This window comes from Lactuca saligna, chromosome 6 (genome assembly GCF_052625555.1).
Source record: "Lactuca saligna cultivar CGN05327 chromosome 6, ASM5262555v1, whole genome shotgun sequence".
In the NCBI taxonomy this organism is placed as follows: domain Eukaryota; kingdom Viridiplantae; phylum Streptophyta; class Magnoliopsida; order Asterales; family Asteraceae; genus Lactuca; species Lactuca saligna.
This window is the reverse complement of record NC_136422.1, coordinates 152,975,534-153,000,763: the sequence shown is the minus strand read 5'-3', so window position 1 is coordinate 153,000,763 and position 25,230 is coordinate 152,975,534. Positions and strand designations below refer to the sequence as shown.

Genomic DNA, 25,230 nt, shown 5'->3' with positions numbered 1-25,230 from the left:
TTTTTGCAAGCTCTAGATCATGATTCGGGTAATTCTGCTTGTGGGGATTTAGCTATCTTGAGGCATAAGCTACTACTTTGTCCCTTTGGGTAAGGACACATCCCAATCCAATCTTAGAAGCATCACTGGAAACTATGAAATCTTCAGTTCATTTTGGTAGGACTAGGATTGGTGCCTTACACAATCTCTTATTCAATTCACTAAAATGCTATTCTTGCTTCTAGCTCCAAGTATAAACAACTCCCTTTTTGGTCAGGGCTATCAATGGAGCCACAATAGAATAGAAATTTTGGATGAATCTTTGATTGTAGCCTGCCAATCCCAGAATGCTACGAATTTTAATGGGACTCTTTGGTGTCTCCCACTTCATTACAACTTCTCACTTTGCTGGGTCAACTATAATGACTTCCTGGTTAATTACATGACCCAAGAACTGAATCTCCCTTATCCAAAATTTGCACTTGGAGAACTTTGCATTAAGTTTCTCCCTCTTATGGACTTCCAGTATTTCTCATAGATGTTTGCCATGATCTTGATTGTTCTTGGAGTAAATCAAGATGTCATCTATGAATACTATTATTGATTTATCGATAAAAGGTTTACAAACTCGATGCATCAGATCCATGAATGCTACTGGAGCATTTGTTAATCTGAACAACATAACGAGGAATTCATAGTGTCCATATCAGGTTTTAAAGTCTGTCTTCTTGATATCTTGCTCCATAATCCTTAATTGGTGGTAACCTGACCTGAGATCAATTTTGGAGAAAATGGTTGCTCCTTGCAATTGATGGAACAATTCATCTATCCTAGGTAATGGATACTTATTCTTGATTGTAGCTTTATTTAGCTCCCGATAGGCAATACACATTCTCATAGTACCATCCTTCTTTTTTTACGAACAATATTGGAGCTCCCTAGGTTGACGAACTATGACTTATAAAACCATTGTCCAATAACTCCTGGAGTTGTGTAATTAACTCCTTCATCTTTGTCAGTGCTAAATGATACGACACATTCGCAATCAACGTTGTGTCTGGCAACAAGTTGATTTTGAATTCTACCTACCTCTATGGTGGTAATCCTGGTAATTCATCTGGAAAAACCTTTGGAAAGTCTCGTACCACAAGTATATCATTCATTGTCCTTTTCTCATTCTTCATGTCGATTGTGTATGTTAAGAATGCCGAAAATCCCTTCGATAAGTATCTTCTGGCCTTCATCATCATGATGATTCCAGACTTCTCTATACTCTTATCTCCGTAAACAACGAATGGCTTTCTTCCAGGTGGAATGACGCACACCATCTTCCATCCATACAAGATGTTTGTGAGGTTCTCTCCCAACCAATCCATGTCGAGAATGACATCGAACTCACTTAACTCAAAAGGTAAAAAGCTCTCGAAGGAATTCATTCCCATCTAAATCTATAATATGGCCTCTATCATATTGCTAACATGTATATTCCTACCACCAACTACTTCTACCAAGATAGGGGTACTTAGTCTAAGTTTCCTACCAAATTCTGGTAATGTAAATGAATGATCTTCTCCAGAATCAAATAATATCTTTGCTGGAATTTAATTAACTAGGAATGCACCTGAAGCAACATCGGCTTCTGCCTTAGCCTCATTGAGAGTCATCTGGCAGCTCCGACCTTTGGTCTTTGGTGGCAAGACCTTAGGATCACCTTCTATGCTTTCGGGGACTCCGTCTTCTTGTGCCCCTCATCTCCATAATTAAAACAAACTCTTCTTTTCACAGGGCAATTTTTGGAAATATGTCCTAGCAGGGCAATTGAGGAATCTAAACTCTTAAGATAATAGTTCCGCATAGTATGAAACTAGACAAAGACATAATTAAAACAAACTCTTCTTTTCACAGGGCAATTTTTGGAAATCAGTAAGCCAAAACAGTCGGGAGGCAGGATCATTTCGACATATAGTCTTTTTGAAATCCAACAACCAAGCCGACATGACCATTCTAGACACCTAACCCATAGTAGATCCATCAACATAACAGCTTGGAATCATTGATAAATCTTAATTATAAGATCCTAGTAACATCGCGACTTACAACCATAATTATAAATTACACAGGGGCAGAGTAAGTGTAGCTAACTTATAGAGTACAATAGACAAGAATTGAGATCTAAACGGGTAGACTACTGACTTAGCTCCTTCCTACACAAACATTATGGCAAGCTGAGCACTCGAGGGTGTCGCAGGGCTTTGCCACAGGCTGGAATGAAGAAAAATGGGCTAACTATCAAAATTTTCAGAGAGATATCGAATGGAGGGTGTGGGGATAAGTGAAATAATGACTTGGTACTTTTAGGTGACTTTGGAGCCTTTCACGCCGTTCAACAGGAGGCGCACTGCACATAAAGGTGACGTCGATCCACTGGGCTGCTGACACGTGGCACGATCTAGGTGGGGCTACACGACTGACTTCGCGTGCGCATGTGATGTTTTTCGGATTTTCAAAATTGCATAAATACTTCATATGAGCTCCGTTTTTGACATTATTTATATCCACGGAAAGCTCTTCGACGAGATCTGCAACTTTCCTTTAGACTTCGTCGGTTAATTTTGACTTTATTTTATTTACACGGGCTTGGCCTACTAAAACCCGTATAAATGCATAACTCTTACATCCGACATCCGTTTTCGATGGTTTTTATATCACTGTAATCCTAACAATGAGATATTCAACTCTCGTTTAAATTGTTTTGGCTAACAATCTATCGGTCTAAAATTTGATATCAGTACGCACACTGCTGCGCCGAATTTTAGAAAAACCATAACTTCCTCTAGTGAAGTCAGATTTAGACGATACCTATATGTAGGAATTTGCTTTTAAGACATAAATGAATTCTGTTTAGAGTTTTTAAGGTAAAAATCAATCCAACCCTGATTCACTTTTTACGCTATCCGTAGCCATGTCGGTTTTACCGCGAGACTTTGGTGCTTCCTAACTTCTTCATTCTGAGTCGGATTGAGGCGTTCTAGATATGTACAAGATCCTAATTACTAATGCTATAACTAGGTTGAGATTATTTTCCCTAGGTGATCTTTCATTTTGACGTGTATTTTAAATCTTATTTATTTTATTGTATAATATATCTTAATAGCATATAAAATACATATGCACAAAATATATGAATAATCATGTCTTATTCATTCACAAAATGTCTACATGACTCGACCATAAAGGTTACATGTTTGATTACTAAGCCTAGCTGGAAACACGGGCATTACATAGACATATGCATAAAGCATTGAGGAATATAAAGCATTAAATAATTAGAGTATGGTTCAATAATGGGGATTATATCTTAGTTTTAATACAAGGTTGGAGGTGTGGAGTGCACACTTGTATTAATCTAGATTAACTCTTATACGACCCAAAGAGCGGCGGTCAAGGGGGTTTCACCCCTTTGCGGGGTTCCAAGGGGCGACATCCCTTCACGAATGTCCTTGGTTATCAACTAACAGAGGGACCTTAATTCTGAGAGATATTAGAGCATTATCTATGGATATCAACTGAATTTCAGGGTGGTTGAAATGTAATTTCTTATGATTATCAACCAAAAACTTCCTTATTGAAATTCAGTTGAGTTTTTGAATTCTGAGAGATATCATAACATTCTCTCTGGTCATTGAAACATATGAAAATTATATATTATCTATCTCTATAGATTCTTAATATATAATCAACATAGAATACTAGAAAGACTATATTACTCCTACTGGCTTTTACATATACGCAAGACTTATCCTCACTTCTAGAAAATTTAAATTCCTTGACCTTTTCATGAAAGCAAATATTCAAATCATGTGGTGCTTGTTTGAGTCCATAATTGGTCCTCTGAAGCTTGTACACTATGTTAGGCTATTTTGGATCAATGAAGACTTTGGTTTGTGTAATCTAGACATCCTCTGTCAATTTCCCGTTAAGGAAAGCAGTCTTCACATCCATTTACCATATTTCATAATCATTGAAAGTAACTATGACAAGTAATATTCTAATTGATTTATTCTTGGCTACTGGTGATAATGTTTCCTCATAATTAATTCCTTGAGTATGAGTGTAACCCTTTGTGATCAACCTAGATTTGAATGTCTGCACATTCCCATCCATGTCGGTTTTCTTCTTGAAGATCCACTTGCACCCAACGTTTTTAATACCACATGTAGGATCAACCAAATTCCAAACTTGGTTATCATAGATAGGTTGAATTTCACTTTCCATACTTTCCTTCCATTTAGCAGCTTCAGTGCCTACCATCGCTTCCCTATAGTTGGATGGTTCATCCATACTAGCCAGTGTACGGTCACTGATTAGCACATCTTTTTTCTTTTTTAATATGGAAATGATAAAACTCTAGAGGAATACAAACTCTATTAGATATGTGAAGGGATGGAATTGGAATTATGTTAGTCTGCTCAACAGGTTGATCAACCTTGGGTTGAGCACCAGATTTAGCTGCATGTCCTTCTTCATTTGACTCTTGAATCTCTTCAGTATCTATTGGGCTCCCACTAGCTTTAGACTTCGATGGGCTACCCCAAATGGCCTTATGTCCAATTTCATGGGCTACTCCTCATGGTCTTTACCTAGGAATGCCATGAGCTACCCCACATGGTCTTATATCTAATGTCACGGGCTCCCCCAAGGTCTTCCATGCAAGTATCATAAAGACAACTAGCATAACACATATCATATAATCACTAGCATACCACTTAGCATAAACCTAACTATCATACCGCATATCCATACTACAGCTAGTGTAACACATAACATAAAACCACTAGTATACCACTTAGCATAAAGTTAACTATCATACCACATATCCATACTATAGCTAGTATAACACATAACATAAAATGGGTCGGCCTTGGTTCCTCAGACCCATTGGTATGGTGAGAAGACTCACCTCCGTCCGATGAATACAAATACTGTCCTCCTAATAATTCGCAACCTCCCGAGCTGAATAATAACAATAATAATATAATCAATAATAAGTCCTTAAATTATTCCAGGAAAGGCCCAACCTTCAATTCTAACCCCAAGGCCCAATTACCCTTTTCATTTGCAAATGGTCCACAAGTCCAAGTCCAACATCCTTAATGGGCCCCCTTGGCCCAATAAGGCCCAACCGATAAATCCACGGCCCAAACAGATGCAAAGGCCTCTAACTCACATAATCCAATCAAGTCTAACAACCAACTAAGGCCCAAAGGCCCAAAACAACTTAAGGCCCAACTGACTTGCGTACGCCTAACGTACCACCCTGGTACGCACAACGTAATGAAGGCTTAGGGACTACGTGTCGTGTACAGCCAGTTACGCCCAACGTACAACCATTTTAACCACTTTTTCCAATAAGTGCTTGATTCTCGAATCTTTCTCGTCCAAAAGCTAGATCTGAATCTAACAAGATTTCCTAAGGCATAAAGTTGGCAACTTTATGCCCTTGCATGTCTCATACACACCCAACTACTCCACTAAGACCTTCCCAATGTCTTTTACCCATGAATGAGGTCAAAACTCTCATCAAGCTTCCATTTTTATACATCTAAATGACTAAGGGACCTCAAATCTGACTCTCATATCGAATAGGGAGGCTTAGCTCAACAAAAGAGGTCCAAAGTTCACCAAAGGGACAAACCACCAAAACCCTAGCTATATCTAAAGATTAAAAAGGAAAGATTCAAGCTTTTTACCTCCAAAAGCTTTGCAAGATGACTTTGGTGCAGAATCTTGAAGCACTCACTTGATCCAAGCTTGCTTGACCACTCCTTATTCTTGAAATACACACTAAAAAGGCCACATATGCACTCTTTAAGGCTCAAGAATGATCTCACAAAGTTTCCAGGAGTATATGGACGTTCTTTAGCTGGGTAGGATCTCTAGGGTTTAGTTAAGGATGCTTAAATAGGCCTCAAGTCCGAGATTTAGGGTTTTGCGTCCCTGGCGCGTACGCCCCATGTAACTCAAGGTACGCCCAGCGTACCCTGATTCCTTTGCAACCACAACCATGCAGTACGCTAAGCGTACACTTAAGTACGCCCAACGTACTCAAGGGACCAATTATGCAAAAGTTACAATTCCTTAGGGTTTCAAGACATACCATAATTTTCGATGTTACAAGTAAGATGAACATAGTGATCTAAATAAGATCTGGTTTCAGCTCAATTATATCCAGGAATGAGTACAAGATAATATCGTATGAGAGAAAGCTCAAAGCGTACAAGTGTGCAAAAGATGTTAAGACTCTCTAATGTACCTACCTTATTTAAAGGGTACTCATGAAAACAAAAAATACTAGGACTCGACATTACATTGCGAACCGACAAGATGCATGGTAAATACATTACATAACGAAGTCATGTAGACACTAGTTATTTACAGACTATTCGACATCAAGATAACTACCTCTTCACCATATCACAACAAAACATGAATCAACAAGAATTTAGTGTGAAACTTGAACCTTGATGAACAAAAGTGTCATTAGAGTAAAAATATAAAATCAAAACCCCTAGCTTCTTCTTTATTCCTCTCATTCATGTTTTTAAGAGATTGAGAATATAGTAATGGTGATTTCCTTCAATTCAAGGGGAATTAGAGATAGATTGGAGCATCTTATAAGACAGAGAGCTAGAATCATTGCATTTGGACCATTATAAGATAATCTCTCATGCATTCTTCACCCATTCTGAGTCAGGGTGTGGAGAGTTTCCCCAAATATGAGTTTGTAGCATATATAAGTGTTTTAAGTGTGTTTGTTGGTGAGTTCTTGTCATAAAAGCACAAATATCTAATCACTTAACTTGTTTGGACTTGATTTCAAATATAATGAAGAGATATGAGCTTCAATGAAACGTCCCAAAAATAAGACCCAAAAATTTCATTTTTAAAATTAATAAAACTAGTATTCCAAAATTTTTTCATACAAATCCAGATAAACAAATGTATCAATCATCATGACATATAAGATTAAATCAAGAAAATACGGAATGAGGTGGTGTGTGCCCTGCAAGCATCCCGAACCCTTCCCTTTGGAACTGGAAGTACCGAAAACATAAACTAAAAACTGTAAGCACAAAGCTTAGTGAGTTCCCCAAAATACCTCATACCATATATATATATATATATATATATATATATATATATATATATATATATATATATATAGATAACACATAACGGGCCCGCCCAAATGAGTGTAATGGGCCCCTCCCTAACTTGTATAACGGGCCCCACCCACTGAGTATAATGAGCCCCACCCCAAATCGCATAACGGGCCCTGACCAATAAGTATAATGGGCCCCACCCTAACTCGCATAACGAGCCCCACCCACATACAATTCATATAAGCATAACATGTAATAGCAGACAAGATACCATCGGGCCCCGTCCAACAAGCATACAAGCATATAGAAAACGAGTATTCTAACATAACATATCATGGGTCGGCATTGTAGCCTTCGACTCGCTAAACATGGTGAGGAAACTCAACTCGCATTGCTAAATCACACTGATAAATCCTTGGATGCTGGTCCAAAAATTCCCGAGCTATCAATATCAATAACATCCAATTAACAACCAAATTCCAATTTATAACCATCAATCCATACTTAGGGTAAAAGACCATTTTACCCCTTACCTAGCTTGGTCCAAGACTAAGGCCCAAACCTTCAATCTAAAAGGCCCAAAACCAAGTAATCATCCAAGGCCCATACATGGTCCAATTTTCCAAATTGGGCCCAACCCTTACATGGGCCTTACCCCAAGGCCTAATAATTTTCCTAGTCCAAAACACTTTCACTCAGATGGCCCAACGAAGACCTAAGCATCCAAGCCAAAAAGAATAGCCCAAACTCGAAGCCCAAAATACGAAGCCCATCAGATTGAGTACGTGGTGCGTACTCAGCACTTACACACAACGTACTTGCTTGAGGGCCTGTACGCTAAGATACTCACCCATTCAACCAAAACATGATTTTAACCCTTAATCCGTTAAGACATTGCTCCAAAATGTATATCTGACTTCCATGAGCTGGTTTATCACGTAAAGTTACTAACTTTACGTTCATACATGGCTAAATGAAGCTCTTAAGCTTAAAAAGGACTTAATAGGTGACTTAACGCATGCATGAAACCCTATACCCCATAAAGTTGGCACCTTTATGCTTAAGGAACTCCTAATAAGCTCAGATCTAAAAGAATAAGTCCTTCAAACGTGTTAACTCATCCACCAACCCTAAAAGTGACCAAAAGCATAACAAATCATGCCATAAAGAGATCTAAGTATTTACAAGCCAATGTACGAACTTGATACCTCCAAAGTCTTGCAAAAAGGGTGATGATTTTGGATCTATAGACTCCCCACCAAGCAAAGCACCTTCAATCCTCTTTACTTCCTTTATAAAGGGAAAAATAACCACCAATATCTTCTCAAGAGCTCAAGAACACCACAAAGAAGGCTTAAGGGTCGATTTAGGGTTTTAGGAGGTTTGGGGGCTGGTAAAGAGGCCAACCCTAAGGAATTAAGGTCCTTAACCCTAAAATTAGGGTTTCATAAAACACGGATTACGCTAAGCGTAACCCTCGTACGCCCAGCGTATAGGGCCTCACAATCCTGACCGTTTCTCCTTAGTATGCTAAGTTTACCATGTGGTACTCCCCGCGTACTACTCCAAGGACCAAAATGCAAAATTTTCAAAATAAAAGGGCAATAAGGAACATACCAAAAATCCAAGTGTTACATTCAAAGCTCCAATAATGCTAGAATGACTGTTTTCATGACATTAATATTGATTCTATGTTTATATATATATATATATATATATATATATATATATAAACTTAAGTTATGAAATCATTGTTTGGAAATTATATTTATGGATTTGTGTTTAACTTCAACTTTGACTTAGGGATTAAGTGTGACTTCAAGCTCTACTTATGTCTTAACTTAATTTTGGATCCATTAAACATTATAGAAATGTGCAGTAAGTCAAAATAAAGCTTAATTGTTGATGATCTAGGTTTTATCAAAGAAACAAACAGACCTCTTTGTGTTCAACTAGGGTTCCGACAATGGTGATATCAATGGCTTCTTTGTTTTCAATTCTTGAAGCCCTAGCAACAAAGAGAAACACATGTTCCTTATTGAAACCTTTAGCAAACACCTTAATTAAATTCGTATCCACAAAAAGCTTGTTGAGCTTAAGTGTCCCTATTTTATCGTTACAAAGCACATCCATTCCCCCCTTTTTCTTCAATTGCAATCATTCTTTTGGATAATCACACCTTGCTATGAAATCCTATAAGATTTGATGGCTATGGTGACGAAAATAACAATTGACATAGAAATCGGGATTCCACCGATTAAAAGAACCAGAAGATTGTCGATTCCACTAGTGTATGTCTTGTGCTGGATTGGATACATCACGATTACTTCAACTGTCATTCCAACTGTGAAAAAATGTAGGTTAGGGAAGAAGAAGATGGTGTGAGTTTTTTTAATACTTTTTTCTTTACTAACAAGAGAGAGAGAGAGAGAGGTTATTTATTTTATTTTTTAAGTAGTTTTAGTTAAAATTAATTACAATAAGAAATTAAAATGGTATATAAGTCTTTTCATGTGGGTGAAAGACGTCGTAGAAATTGAAAACCAAATGGATATTCCATAAATATTTTTTGAAGTTAATGACTAAAACTTATTCTAAAAAAACCATTGAACCATTTTTAAAGTTTTATCGTAAACTATATATACTTAAAATATAATACTGAACAAAATGTAAATATATGATATTTTTGATGTACTTTGCCCTAAAATATATTCAACAAAATATCTAAATATCTAAAACTTGTTTATTATTTAATAATATTAAGAAAATTTATTGTTTAGTGGTATCAAAAGTTAGGACATCTCCAATGGTTAACATACCATATCATTGAATATTTTTATCAGTATCATTATTCTAACATTTTTGACCTCTAATTAAATAAGTCCTCTAATGGTTAAACTTTTTCAATAATTTTTTTAAAAATTTAACTTATTGATCATCATCTATTAAAAATGTTCATAAACCCCCATCATTTAATTAGTAGTCTTTAAACATATTATACTTTAATATAAAATATTTTAAATTAAGGTTATCATTACAAATTAGTATATAAATATTTAATAAATGAAAAATTATGATAGAAATAATTAAGTACTTAAATAAATAAATAAATATTTAAAAATAAAATACAATTAAGAGAGTAAAAATATAATATATTAAAAGTAGAAGGGATAAATCGTTTAAAACTTTATACTATATTAACCACTCAATATATATTGAGTGGTCAATATAAATGAACAATAAGCATTCCACTCCAATGGTGTTAAATGAAAAAAATTGATAAATCAATAAAAAAAGCTCTAAAATAATTCCCAACGGAAATGCTCTTAGAAATATGATTATGTATCTAAGCTCTTAGCAATATGATTATATATCTAAGTTCGAAATATAAATATGTATTTAGGGCATGTTTGGATTAATTTTTTTATGTCAAAAGTGATTTTTAAGAAAAGTACTTATTAGCTTATAGTTTTTAGGAAAAGCTGGTTTTAAAAAGTGTTTGGATACGAAAAACTGTTTTTTCAAGAGTAAAATGGTTAAAAAACTAAAAAACTAGGATTTTCTAACTTTTTGAAAGCTTTACTTTTTCTCATTCAAAAAACTATTTTAAAAAGTGTTTTTTAAATAGACAAACACCTTTTTAGCTTATTAATTTTTTAAAAAACTAAAAAACTAATAAGCTTTTTTTAAAAACTATGCCAAACACCCACTAATTGGATAGCCAAATTAGATGCCGTCCAACATTAGAAAATGAAAAAAAAAAAAAAAATGAATGACATTAGTTTTTATTAGTTCATTACTTCATTACAACTTTATATCACAAATATGAACATAGATAACTTTACCATGTTGAAAAAGTAACACCACTTTCTCTTATAATCAAAATAGTATACGATTGATTTCTATCTTTTTATTCACAATGTTGCAAAAGTAATTAAAAAAAATTAATTTTACTAAAAGGTGTGGCTGTTTAGAAAATTTGTGCTGGCATTCGGCCATAATTCCCTCTCTATATGGGAAGAGATGGTTCTGAATTTGTCTGTATCGTCGTCTCTGGAAGAACCAGAGGGTCCGAAAAGTTTTGGAATTCGTCTCACGAGAACACATGTTACATCTTCTTCATAACACTCCCTTCCTCTTCTTATCTCTTCTTTATTCAACCCTTCAATGGCGTCCACCTCTTCTTCTTCATCTTCTTCTTCCTCGTCTTCTCATCGCCATGAATCCATAGACCCCAAGCTCTTAAGACTACTCGTCTCTTTGACCAATCACCACATTCACTCATTCCTATCCAACCCCAAAACCCGAAAAATCCAACAAGCTAAATGCTCGTCAAACCTCAAGATTCACGAGCAAGAGTTCTTTGACTTCTCAGAACAATCGGTGCTTTCAAATCTCTACTGGGGTATTCAAAATGTAGAGGCTGCAATTCAATCGAAATGCCTTGAAGACGTTAACTCCAACCTCCAACGCGCCGAAAGGATGCTTCAGGCGCCGGCGTTGTTGAATGAGCACGGGACGACGGCCGGAGTATCGAATTCCTACTTGGTTTGTTACGCGTATTTTTATTTGTCGGTTGTTAGGAAGCTGCAACGGGATGAGCTTCAAGTTGCTGTTCATTTTCTTCAAGCGCTGGTGGTGTCTCCGGTGATCGTGAGGACTGAGCTTTCACCGGAGCTGTATCGCGCCATGGTTGAATCCTGCATTATGCCTTTAAAACAGGAATTCCAGAATGGGGTTGACGAGAATGAAGGTGTGAGATGGGGTGCAAGAAGTTATAAAGCATGGTTGATGTATCACCAGGTTATTTCTTATGGACAATCTCCTTTATTGATGAAAGAACCCGATGAAAAATCACAAGAAATCAGGTAACTTTACTTCTTCTCTTTCATTTTTATAAAACTTTCAATAATAATTAATTAAATGGGGTTTCGTTGCAGAAACACGAATGTCTGCAGCACGTCATCTTCAAATTCGTATGAACACGTGCATCGTCTTCATCATTTACGGATTCATCAGAATGTGAGTGCATATATATCATATTATGTAATCTGATTTCGTGTAAACTTATAAAGATAATAAATGTAAATGAGATTAATCTTCATATCATAATGCAGTTTAAAAAGGTGCATCCTATCGATCCTCAAAAGAATGAGAAAGCACAAGAAAGCTCGAGTGTCAAACGTCTCCAAGATCTTCTCATGGAAGATCAATCAGATTCACCAACTTCTTTATATTCAGGCAGTTGTGGGTTTTCAGATGACGATTCTGAGGTATTTCTCAAAAAAAAAAAAAACCCACATCTTTTTTTTTAATCTACAATAAAGTTGAAAGTAAAAAGGGGGAAATAAGAAACTAATTCTTGATTTTTATCAGGAAAATGAAGATGAATATGACAGATCATTATCCAGAACAGCAATCACAAAATCAAAAGCACCAGAAACTCTAAACATCGACAGTTTTTCAGGAATCTTAGCAAGCGATTTAGAATTTTGGAACAGTGTGAATGAAATCGAAGACGAAGATGAACCCACATGGCAAAACTTTCGGAAAAGAGATGAAATGTTGACCAATAATCACAAGTCAACAGATGAAATTACCTCCTTCTGTGGTGAAACCAGTTACAGAATTGAACAAGCTGAGATTGTTGAAAAAGTAATTTCAAAGTTATGTTTCTCAGAAGGACTTGAAAAACCAGATGATTCAACAACAGTAGAAATCACAACAGTGTACGAAATGTTAGCAAGCAAACCAGGGTTAAAATACTCTTTATTAAAAGACGTAATTTTAGATCAATTACTAATGGCTCTTTCAACATCAAAAGAAGAAGGAGTAACAAGAGCTTCGGTTTCAATACTTTCAAGTATCATTTCAGGGAATCACTCTGTTATCGAAGACATAAAGAAGAAAGGGTTAAATCTCATACACCTTGCAAATGCTTTGAAAAGAGATGTTCATGAAGCAGCTGTTTTGATTCATTTGATAAATCCCTCACCAAATGAAATCAAAACCCTAGAAATCATGCCAACTTTGGTGAAAATCATTTGTGCTTCAAGTTGTTACAAAAATGGTTTAAAATCAATACCTGTGACACCACCTTCAGCTTCTTTAATGATTATTCAAGTGTTGGTGACTGCTTTTGACTATTCAACAAACAACACTCATTTGGCTGAAATTAGTTCACCAAAAGTGATTTCAAGCCTTGTTAATGTTCCAAGAAATGAGAATCTTGAAGAGCTTATATCTTTAGCTTCTATTCTTGTCAAGTGTATGAGATTTGATGGAAAATGTAAATATCATATCATGCAATTTGCTCCTATCAATCCATTCATATCTCTTATTTTAAGCAACCACAAGAACGCCATTGTTGCAGGATTAGAATTCTACCATGAACTACTACGCATGCCAAGGTACATTCTAAATTCAAAACTACAACAAGTTGAAAATTTTATCACCCTAATAAATATTATCTATAAAATTTATCAGATCATCATCAATAAGTCTACTACACCAGCTACATGAAAGAGGGGGGATGAACATTATGTGTGTTCTATTACTTTCTATCCAACAAACACAACAAGAATACAAACTTTTAGCAGCTAGTTTGTTGCTTCAGTTGGATGTTATGGTGAGAGTTTTAACTTTTATGCTATACTTTTTATAAGCTTTTTTTTTTTTCAATGATGTTATAACTTTTAGTTTTGTAATGAATGTAACTATTCAGGAAGGGTCAGTTGTTGAGATTTTGAATCGTGAAGTGGCTATTGAGGCTTTTCTTGAGGCACTAACATGTGAAGAAGACATGGACACACAACAATTAGCAGCATTCATATTTTCAAATCTTGGAGGAACTTATTCATGGACAGGAGAACCATATACAATAGCTTGGTTGTTGAAAAAAGCTGGATTAAACTCAATGTTACATAAAAACATTGTTAAAAACATTGATTGGTCAGATGATACATTACAGGTAATACAAAAAAAAAAAAAATGTAATCTTGAACTTATTTGGTCAAACATACGACTCTTAAGTGTTGTAAATTGGGCAATGTGATGAAAATGTAGGAAAATGGGACAGAAATTTGGTGTGGGAAAGTTGCAAGACACATAATAAAACTTGGAAATCCTGTTTTTTATGCTTTGGAGAAGGGATTAAAGAGCAAAAACAAGAGAGTTTCAAGAGATTGTCTGACAACAATTGCATGGATTGGGTGTGAAATTGTGAAAGGTCATGATGATTTGAGAGGTTTAGCTTGTGACATTTTGTTAAGTACAATTGAACAATATGTGCATCCTGGAATGGAACTTGAAGAAAGACTTTTAGCATGTTTGTGCATATATAACTACACTTTTGGTAGAGGTAATTATTTGTCGTTTTTGTTCTACTTTCTTATTGTTTTTAAACTCTTCTTTTTATATATATACACACACACATTTTGTAATGTATTTCACTGTTTTGCATGAAGGCATGCAGAAGCTAACTCAATTTTCAGAGGGTGTAAGAGAGTCACTCAGACGACTTTCTAGTGTAACATGGATGGCAGAAGAATTGTTGAAAGTTGCTGATTATTATATGCCTAATAAATGGGTAAGTTTTCTTTTTGGGAAATGACGATTTTACCCCTGGCAACTCATTAATTAGCTCGTTTTTTACAGCGAATATCTTGTGTACACACGCAAGTTTTGGAGGGAAATTATAATGGAAGTGGAGCTGTGAATTCTCTTATCTACTATAGGGGGCAGCTTTTCAGTGGATACTCAAATGGTTCTATCAAGGTGAGTCAGAATCCTAACTAGGGGCAATTTAGTCTTTTCACATGCTAAATTAAGTGACTTCTGTTTGAATATGAATAGAAGTCAAGTGGAAAGTCTCTTTTCAAGAAATGCAATCAAAAAGTCACTGTTGTCATTTTTGTTTCTGTTTTCAAAACAATAATAAGTGAAAAAGAAACATACTTGATTGATTAGATGAAAAGGATAAAAATGGAATTATTTTATGGTAGGTATGGGAAATAAAGGGGCAGACAACTACTCTTGTATCAGATATAAAGGAGCACAAGAAAGCAGTAACATGTTTTGCACTTTTTGAGCAAGGGAATTGTCTTTTGAGTGGATCTGCAGACAAAACGATTAGGGTAATCAATCTTTTTAATCTTTTTAATATTTTTTGTTTTGTTTATAATCATCAAGTAAATAAAAAGTTCCCCATATTGCAGATTTGGCAAATGTTTGAGAGGAAAATGAAATGCATTGAAGTGATAACAACAAAGGAAGCAATTCAAAGCCTTGAAACTTGTAACCAAGTGATTTTTGCAGTTACCAATAGCCATAAAATGAAGGTAAGTAAAAAAAGGAATTAAAGCAACAAGAATAACAAGGGTAAAACAGTAAAATAACATGATGTGATATTGTGATGCAGGTGATTGATTCATCAAGAAAGGTAAAGGATGTCTTGAAGAACAAGAATGTGAAATGCATGAGGGTAAATCAAGGGAAAGTTTACATAGGATGCATGGATTCAAGCATACATGAATTGATAATCGGAAACAATCGACAACAAGAAATCAAAGGTCCTTCAAAGAGCTGGAGATTACAAAATAAGCCTATAAATTCAATAGCTGTGTATAAAGATTGGCTATATAGTGCAAGTAGTTGCATCGATGGATCAAGAATTAAGGTATATGAATAACAATAACACCTAAATTCACATGATCATTTAATAAAAATTTTAAACAACTTTTTAACTAATAAACATAAACAATGCAGGATTGGAGAAGAGAGAGCAAGGGTCAAATGTGTATTAAACCAGAGAAAAAAACAAATGTGGTGGCAATGAGTGTTGTAGAGGATTTTGTATATTTAATCACTAGCTCTTCACCAAGCAACCTAGAGGTGAGTAATTCTCATTCTATTATATATTAGAAAAAAATGGCAAGAAGGGTATATTTGTAATTTTGTAATATGTATTGTTTATAAAATAACAGATTTGGTTGAGAGGGACACAACATAAAGTTGGGAGGTTATCAGCAGGGAGCAAGATTACAAGCATGCTTACAGCCAATGACATGATCTTATGTGGTACTGAATCAGGGCTAATCATGGTAAGTTATTTAATTAATTAATTAATTGACATATATTTTTGTATGACACGTGTCCTTTTCCATGACTTAATAGGGTTGGATCCCACTATAGTAGTAAAAGAAAGGATTGAAGGTGTGGTTGAGTATATATATATATGGCGTAAATATACAAGAGATGAATTGCATATAATGTACATGTACATGAGACATGAGTTGCATACAACACAACAATGGCTATGAGAATGGTATATCCGTACACAATCTATTATTTATCTTTGTTAGTCGAGTGTTTTTTTTTCACACAATAATTGGAGAGATGAAGTTGTAGATCAGTGATGATTGTAGTGTGTATATTATTATTTATTTATTTTTCATGACTATCTACTATCCTCAAATCTTTTACTATTTGTAACCGGTGACTTGTCCTAGAAAAATCTTTAAAGGAAAATAATTTTGGCAAATATGTGCAAAATAAATTAATAATGCACATTTTGAGAAATGTAACAAATTTTTGTAAGTTGAAAATTTAGAAAGTAACGCGTATTTTGGTAAATGGGAAAAGGGTTACAAACACAAAAGCAAAATGGAAGAGTAGTCTAAGCACTAGTAGCAGCAAACGCGGCGTTTCAGAAATTTGGATTTTTATTGACTTTTGTTGTGCAGTGTGTCAGGCATTCAGTTGATACCACTACAAAAAGTTGCATTGTTGAAAGAAAGTACTACTAGAAGAGTCTTGTTTGATCAATAGTTTTTTTTTCTTAAAATTTGCATTATTTTACAAAGTATTTGTGTGATTATTCATATGAAAGTTTTTATAATTTTGGCTGTTGAGTCATTAATGGAATATGATAACCGTTGCTATAATGAAATATTATTTTGGTCTTAGCCAGTATGGTATTTTAAACCCGGAATTTAAAACCGTACTTCTGTATATATAGATTTTGTATAGTTTGCAATCTGAATTGTGATTATGAATCAACAGCATCTCTCTAACTCGTCCTACAAGGTAGCACACTCATCCGTAAGTGCGTGAACCACGTAATTCATGCGTGTTATTTATTTTATTTTTTGTATATTATATTATTTGTGTTGATCCAAAACCTAAGAGGACTATCTAGTAAAGTAAACTTGCAAAAAGTAGTTTCACAAAAGCCATTTTGCAAAAATGGATGGTTATTTTGATAAATGTCGAAAAGATGATCATTTTATTGTCTAAATGACTATACCCTCGTAATTGGTGGTTAATGATATGATTAAGCCTATATTTTAACACCCACGTATTGATTATTATTGCACCTCCTTTCTAGTTACACATATTGAATTTGATTTATTAAAGTCTTGGTTAAAAATAAGAATAATTTAAAATTTATGGGTTAATAATTAAGGATTAAAATCAACAAATTTGAATTCTTTTTTCTCCCATTATAGATGTCAAGTCAAGACAATTACGGTCTTCCTTATTCTTTTGGAAATAGTTTTCTTCTTTCTTTTGAAGATGATCTTCCACTTTCTAATCAATGTGAAAATGTAATCTCTTCTTCTGAAAATGATAGAACTGGACATCATACTTCTCCAACTTTTCCTCCTTTAGTGACTCACCCCACATCACGTTTTTCAGGAGGAGAAAGATACGAAACTACTCAAGCTCTATTGACATGTAAACATAAAGATGAAAACTTTGTGTGTGCACATGTTCTGGAAATAAAATCGTACATTGACAAATTGGATAGAATGGGTGTCGTTTTCCCATGGAAGCAAGCCATTGATTTGATTCTGTTGGATTTGGTGTCTAAGCCTATAACTATAACTGGGATATACTTGACCCAATTGTAACATGGTCCCTTTTTGGATTGTTTTCACCAGTGCAACTTGATATGATGGATTTTAGAGGATAAAGGATAATTAATATATTATAAATATAATATATTAATATAGTTATCTAATTAGTATCGTCCAAGAATTAATTTTGTGGTCAAAAGAGACTAATTAAATATGGAGGGATTGATTATGCAAATCAATGATTCTATAAGTAGGGGCAAGTAACATATTCTCTAGAATCCTCCTTTTGCATCTTGGTGTTTGTGAACCGATAGAGGCATCACACTTGAGGTGCTCAAGCTTTCAAAGATCAAGAAATCTACTCTACTCAAGAAGTAAGCATCCTAACTAAGTTTTATATTATATAACTTCAAATGTATGCTAGATAGGGTGAATGCTTTGGAAAAAAAATGCATGTATAATTAGAGAAAACTTAGATCCAAAGCATTTAGGGTTGCATGTGCACTTAGGAAGTGTTATAGTGCTCAAAACCCAACAAGTTCTTTTTTCATTTCCTAAGTCATATGGTCAGTTCATTGAGGACTTTCGTATGACGAACATCAATGTGACCCTTATTGATCTAACCCAAATGTTGATTTTTGCTGAAGTAGAATTGCATAAGAGCACATCTGAAGCAGAAGTGTTTAAAGGGTTTGATTCGGAAGTTTCTATGGATATTAACAATGGTGGTCCATAAAATATTTCTCTTCCCAATGGAAAGGGATCAGTCAAGGTCGAACAGTTTGATCATATAGTAAAGATAAATGCTAATTCTGAGATAGTTCGATGTGTTAAACCGAAAGAGTCCATATGTTTCTATTGCTAATTGAAGGGACATTGGATGCAAAGCTGCCCGAAGTACCTGAAAGACCTCAGAGATAGTGAAGTCAAGTTGTGTGACTCTACTTCAGGTAAATCCATTATCTAACTCCATTATCTTAACAAATTCCTATTCGTAGACTCTTAATACATGATGTGATGATCACATTTTGATGTTATTGTGGGATCTAAGAGAAAGAAGGAAGCTTAGAAGAGTACGCTAAATCTGATTGTGAGAAATGGACTTCGGTTACATAGTTTTGATGATCAGAATTTAGAGTTATTGCTTAGGAGTTAGGATAATTTAATGGATTGCTTAGGAGATGTATAGAAACATGGTTTTCATTTTTTTATGCATTGTAAGGACAAGTATAACACCCTGATTCTCAGGTATTGATTTAATGTAAAAATTTTCTTAATTTCAAGGGCTACTCGACGAGTGGTTGCCCTACTCATCGAGTAGCAGTGGGTTGATCCACGTATTTTAATGACCTACTCGCCGAGTCCAAGAAGGGACTCGACGAGTAGGAACTGGCAGATGAAACCCTAAATTTTGAGGTACTGCACCCTATTTAAAGGATCATTGGGCTCCCATAGCCTCCCCTTTATTGCTTCTTGTCCCTCTCAAACCCTAAATCGTGTGTGTTCTTTGGGTGTGTTCAAGCTTGGAGGAGGAGTTTTGAAGAGTTTTGGAGGAGGAAACACTTGGGGAAAAGCAAGCAAGTATAAGCAAGAACTTGTGGGATTCGAGATCTACATCAGTGGACACTCTCTGGAAGGTATTAGACTATTCCTTGGCTCATGTTCATCAAAAACCTCTTTTAGATGGGTTTTATGAAAGGCTTCTTATGTTTGAGCTAAGATCTGAAGTTGTAACTTCAGATCTGGACCCCCTTTGGTCTCTAGTGTGACAACTGCCAATTTCTGATCAAGTCAAAGCCAACCGATTAACTCCTACAACCTGTGTATACTAGGGTTACCTTTATGTAATTACTGTACAACTCACTATTTTAATAAGAAATCATCACTTGAAAAGTTTGTATGTTTAGATTTCTTAAACCCTAATCGGGGTAAGTGAGGTAGCAAAGTGATAAAACACTATTACATACCCTTTCAGGGGTGTGTAAGACTCTTAAACAGGGCTAAACGGGGTTGCAGACCTTGCGTTTCAAAGATAAGCACTCACAAAGGTCACAAACTAAGTCTCTCTCAACCCCTCTTTATCAATCTCTATCTCTCCCAAATCTCTCCAAGTATGTGAAATCTCTCCCAAATCTCTCCAAGTATGTGAAATCTCTCCCAAATATCTCTCAAAATCTCTCTCAACTTTTTTATAGTCATTCGGGTCATCCCGACCCTTAACTTGGTCAAAAATCCCCCTGGAACCGAGAAGCAGCTGAAGCCGAACCCAACTGAGCAGCCGAAGCTGAACCTCGCTGAGCAGCCGAAGCCAAACCCCACTGAGCAGCCAAAGCCGAACCTTGTTGACAGCCGAGACCGAGCCTCGCAGGCCAACCGAGATCGAGCCTCACCTTCTGCTCCCTCCCCTCCTTCGCACCTTCGGTTCTCCTTTCCCTTCTATCGGTTCCTGTTCAACTACCGAACCTTACTCTCAGTTCCCCCATCAACTCTTGGTTCTAAGAGTTGGGACCGAACCTCCGGCCCAGAATTTCGGAAATTGATAATTTTTGCCCGGTTTTCAATATTTTTAGCGTTTTAAGCCCGTTTTTCGTGATTTTAACGTGGGATTTTCACCCAAACTCGTATTTTAACATAATAAACCCTAAGAATTCATATTTTGATTATATTTTGGGGAAAAACCTTGCCTAAGAATGAAATCTAGCGGGTAAGATTTATGGGTGGAGTGTTGACTTTACCTTAGTGTGTAAAACAAACAACCTCCCACACTCACTCCAAGACCATACCCAACCACTATTCCCCCATACCTAGTCAATCATTATCCTTTTTCCCACCATTATTCTAGCCACATTCTTGAACAAAAGCTGGAAAATCCTCATCTCTCTTCCCACTTCACTCCTACTCCACCAAAGAGCAAACACCTTTCTCTCTCACTTCTCTCTCTCTCTCTCAAATTCGATATTCAAGTGACGATCATCAAGTTTTCTTCCACTTTTGGTAAGTGATATTATCCTCCTTATGATTATATCACTTCATCCTACCCAAAATCATAGAATACTTACATAAATTTCATCACATTTATGTTAGATCTTCGAACCTTCAAGGCATCTTCTAAGTGTTCTTGAGTTGAACACTTCTTTTTCTTCAACATCCATCCACTAAGAACACACAAGGTGAGTCATACCCTTATATTTTCATATTTTGCTCAAGTTTTAAGGGGGGGGGGGGGGAATACAAGTTAAAACACCAAGAACATAACTAAACTCATCCAACAACTTTCATCATAAAAGTTTAACTCCATTCACAGACTGTTTTGGTCAACATAAACATTTTAGTTTTCAAAACTGTATTAGATGAAAATAGTTCAGGTTTATACCTTTAAAATGACTACTTGCACATGTCCATACGATTTTTCTACAATTTATGGCGATTTTTACAAAACTGCCTATCACTGTAGCTACGAATACGGATCAGTCTGTGAATATGGACATTTTCACACAAGCTAGAGACATCTAAAAATCATAATAAAATTTATGAACAAACTAGACACATTTTCTAAACACTCAGAGTCTATGGATTTAGTTTTCGACTTCTTATGATTATTTTGTGATTTTTCCAAAACAATGCAGAAATATCAAAAACAAGTTAACAGCTTACAACTTTCATCACACTTTGTAACATGTTGAACAAAGTGTTAATCTTTGATGATTTCATATTTTATCAGTGTTTTCCGTTGTGGTATAATTATATAATAGAAAATGCTCACTGATTGGTAAGAGTCCTTTATCATTACAAATAATACAAAATAAGGCATGATAAACATGGTTATGTTCTTACTATAAATTCAACTCACATAAAATGAAATGGGGTTCATTTGCATTACAAACGTTTTGGATAAACTATAATAGGTATAGTTTATGTATCATTTACATTTCAAGCTCATTACCAAAGGTTTTCAGTTCAGTGCACGTAAATCTGTTATTGAATAAATTTGTGAGACATTCGCTTCGCGTTACATCCAAAGTAACGAAATCAAAAGTCCTGTAAATTGTAACCATAGTCTATTGTAGGGAGAACGTGATTGTTGTGTATAGATCTATATTGGGTCTGACAAACCCACACCTGAGCTGCATGCAACAGCTAGACTGGCAGGTCTAGGGTGACAATTATCATTTAACTTGCGGCGCCTGAAGAACGTCGTATTACGAGGCCATCTAAGTCATAGTATGGTTATAATAAATCACATGGGGTGTTAACAAAACATAAGATTTACGTGTTCTACTTCTAAATTTCACGAGCTTTATGCCTATTCAAACTTGCATAAATTTCTTTAAGTATGGTAAATACTTGTACACATCGATCTTGACTTTTAAGACTACAATGCATTACATAAGGAAAATATTGGATTTTCTCGAACAAACATCACTTTTACATGAAGAGGATTTTAAGTATCACTTTCAAAAGTTTATGAACTCACCAACTTATTTGTTGACATTTTTTCGAAACTACTTGTATTCTCAGGGAATAAATAAAACAGGTAATCGACCGCTTATGAGGATGGAACGCTAAGGCGTCAAATGTTCATTTTTTTTTGTCAATATAATGTAATTGATTTGAAAATATATATAAACATATAGTATGATGTAACTTTTTTAATTATATTTATGTTGGTTGTTTATACTTTGAACATTGTTGTAATTGTTATGATACTATCTAGGGATCATCGTTTCTACTTCTGCCTGCTCAGGAACGCCTCGTCTGTTCAAAAATGGTGGATGGTCGTTGGAATTTGGATGCTTGAGAAGATAAGTTTATCTGTACTATTCTCATGCTTCGATACTCACCAGTATAAAAGAGATTGACATATTGTTTGCAATTGCCGTAAGGTTAAAAAAAAATAAAAAAAAAAATAAAAAATTTCGTAAATGGTTAATGTGGTATCCGAAAGTATAAAATATAGTCCAAAAATCTAAAAAAACATCATGGATAGTCCATGTAGTTTCAAAATTTTTGATTTTTGGTCTTTATGCTTTACTCATCATGTTTAAGTTTGTGTATGTGTTTTAAGGAGGGGGTAGGACCCTTTTCTATTAAATAATTATATTTTATTATTATTTTATATATATATATATATATATATATATATATATATATATATATATATATATATATATAACATCATAAATGGTCACTGGATAGTGAAATGACAAAAATGTCTTTCACTTAACGATATGAAGTCGACGAAATGAGACATAAGGATCAAACATCATTAAAATTGAATCGCTTAACAATATGATTTGTATTTTTTTAAATTTTTTTAAGATGTCCTTATAAGTTCTTACAGAAAAAAAAAGTTCACATATTATCCTGATTAAATTTTAATGATATAAGCCCACATAAAAAATAGATTTTTTAGGTTAACGAGTTAAAGTTATTAAGAAAAATTAAATTATATATACTATGGAGTAAACAAGAAAATTTAGAAAATAAAGTGATAAAAATAATATTTTACTAAGCTGAGAGTAAAATTTTAAAAAATACAAATGTGGAAAAATCACAAACTTATAAACATAAAATATAGATAAAATTATATAAATGGTTTGTAAAAAAAAAAAAACCCTTTAATACAAGATTAAAAAACCAGAAGGATGATGTTCGTAAAAAATTGACAAAAATTAAGTTTATTACATTTATAAGGAACATTTATGTAATTTTTTATTGAATTAATATTTGGATAAAGATTTTTTTCAAAAAATGTTATAACGGTTTTAACCCATTCCTAACTTACTAAAACTTTTATTTCACCTGATTACGACTCCTTTACAGCGTCGCCTATCGCTTCTGCTCAATCCACTCCCTCCCCAGCTCGCCGCCGTATGCCGTCGCCACTACTGTGAAGACACCGACCGGAGACCTTCGATAGCTGCAGCCACACCGTCGCACCCCACTCCAGGTTTTTTTTTTTTTTTTTTTTTTTTTTTTTTTTTCTGCTCTCTTTTGAAATCGCTAATTTTGATATCAATTGATACCAATTTAAAGGTTATCGATTGATGCTGGTGTTATTATCAATTGATGCTGGTCGATTTCTTCCCTTTAGCTATTTATTTTTTTGCTGCTACTAATTTGCTCCTTGTTTGTTGTTCATATATGATATCTGTAAAAAGGAAATGTGTTTTCTGTTCATATATGATATCTGAAGTGTAAAATGTTCAATTAGATGTTTGAATAAGAGTTTATCGGCTATTGTCAATGATTTGTTAGGGTTTGTTAATTAGGAGAATGCTGATTTGAGTAATAGTCTGTTATTGCTAGTTGTTACATGTAGAGTAATCACGATTCTTCCTAATATTGTTCATTGAAGTCAGGTTAGCTGTTTTTAGTGATGAAGATACTGAAAGAGAATGCAGGGCTTCTTACAAATTTTGAAGTGCTGGATTTCCTACGTTGTAGAGGGGCTGCAAAAGATCCCACAAAGGTGCTTGCGCCCCTAAAACCTTGAGAATTCAAGGTTTATGACCATCTACAGAAAAGCGTGGGTTCCAGTCAAACACGAGAAAGCATTGTTGAGTTTGTGACAAAATGTAAACCTTACAAGCTTTCAAACCCTGAGATGACAAGTGTCATCAACATTAGGCCGACTTGTGAAGTGGAAATCGACCCCCTGATAGAGGATCTTGAGTCACGCCTTGGTGAAGATGTGGGTGAATTGGTGGAGTTGATTAAGCAAATGTTTCCCCCTTCTCCTGATGAAAGTAAATCTGAGGAATGAAAAGAAAGCAAAGAGCTATAATGTAGGGGGTACTATTTGTTTTATTTTAAGCCACTCTAGTGTCTTTATGATAAAGTGATGCAGTTTTTTATATTCTACTAAGTACTAACACTCCCTTGAGTTTAATCACAAGCTGTTGTTCTTAAAAACATGATCTTTCACATATGGGGTTACACTACTTTAGGAAGAAAAAAAAAGTAAAAATTCAATGTTGTAATAGAAAGAAATGAGTCATTTTACAGTTGATATTTTGGTACACCAGTCAAATACCTTCTTTGCAACAAACATACTCTCAACTCAGGATGCTTCCTTCTTGTACAAAACAAAGACCAGTACAGTACTCTGTTATGATTCAAGATATGCCTTTTACTAAAGAATTTACACTCGTTATGATTGATTTTTTTTTTTTTTTTAAAAGAAAAAAGAAAATTTGATCAACTGTTTATTCCTTCATAGGACAATA

General features: G+C 34.8%; 1 protein-coding gene and 1 long non-coding RNA gene across 2 annotated transcripts; both read left to right on the top strand.

Moving 5' to 3' along the window:
• Positions 1-11,129: 11,129 nt before the first annotated feature.
• On the top strand, positions 11,130-16,609 carry LOC145000204 (Transducin/WD40 repeat-like superfamily protein). The gene is made up of 15 exons (XM_078959396.1): positions 11,130-12,010; positions 12,083-12,164; positions 12,260-12,415; positions 12,519-13,552; positions 13,629-13,770; positions 13,867-14,112; positions 14,208-14,502; positions 14,609-14,730; positions 14,799-14,918; positions 15,146-15,277; positions 15,359-15,481; positions 15,562-15,819; positions 15,909-16,034; positions 16,127-16,243; positions 16,317-16,609. The coding sequence occupies exons 1-15, from the start codon at positions 11,310-11,312 to the stop codon at positions 16,332-16,334; spliced, it is 3,672 nt and encodes a 1,223-aa protein (XP_078815522.1). The 5' UTR covers positions 11,130-11,309; the 3' UTR covers positions 16,335-16,609.
• Positions 16,610-23,768: 7,159 nt separating this feature from the next.
• Positions 23,769-24,979, top strand: LOC145000009 (uncharacterized). Its single transcript, XR_013661086.1, has 2 exons — positions 23,769-23,951; positions 24,364-24,979. It is a non-coding gene; the product is annotated as an uncharacterized LOC145000009 (long non-coding RNA).
• The last annotated feature ends 251 nt before the right edge of the window (positions 24,980-25,230 follow it).

Excerpts from the sequence above, each read along its gene's own strand:
- LOC145000204 (XM_078959396.1), top strand. The coding sequence starts at position 11,310 with ATGGCGTCCACCTCTTCTTCTTCATCTTCTTCTTCCTCGTCTTCTCAT. Across the intron at positions 14,503-14,608 it reads TAACTACACTTTTGGTAGAG|GCATGCAGAAGCTAACTCAA; the intron begins GTAATTATTTGT and ends TTTTGCATGAAG. Across the intron at positions 14,731-14,798 it reads ATTATATGCCTAATAAATGG|CGAATATCTTGTGTACACAC; the intron begins GTAAGTTTTCTT and ends CGTTTTTTACAG.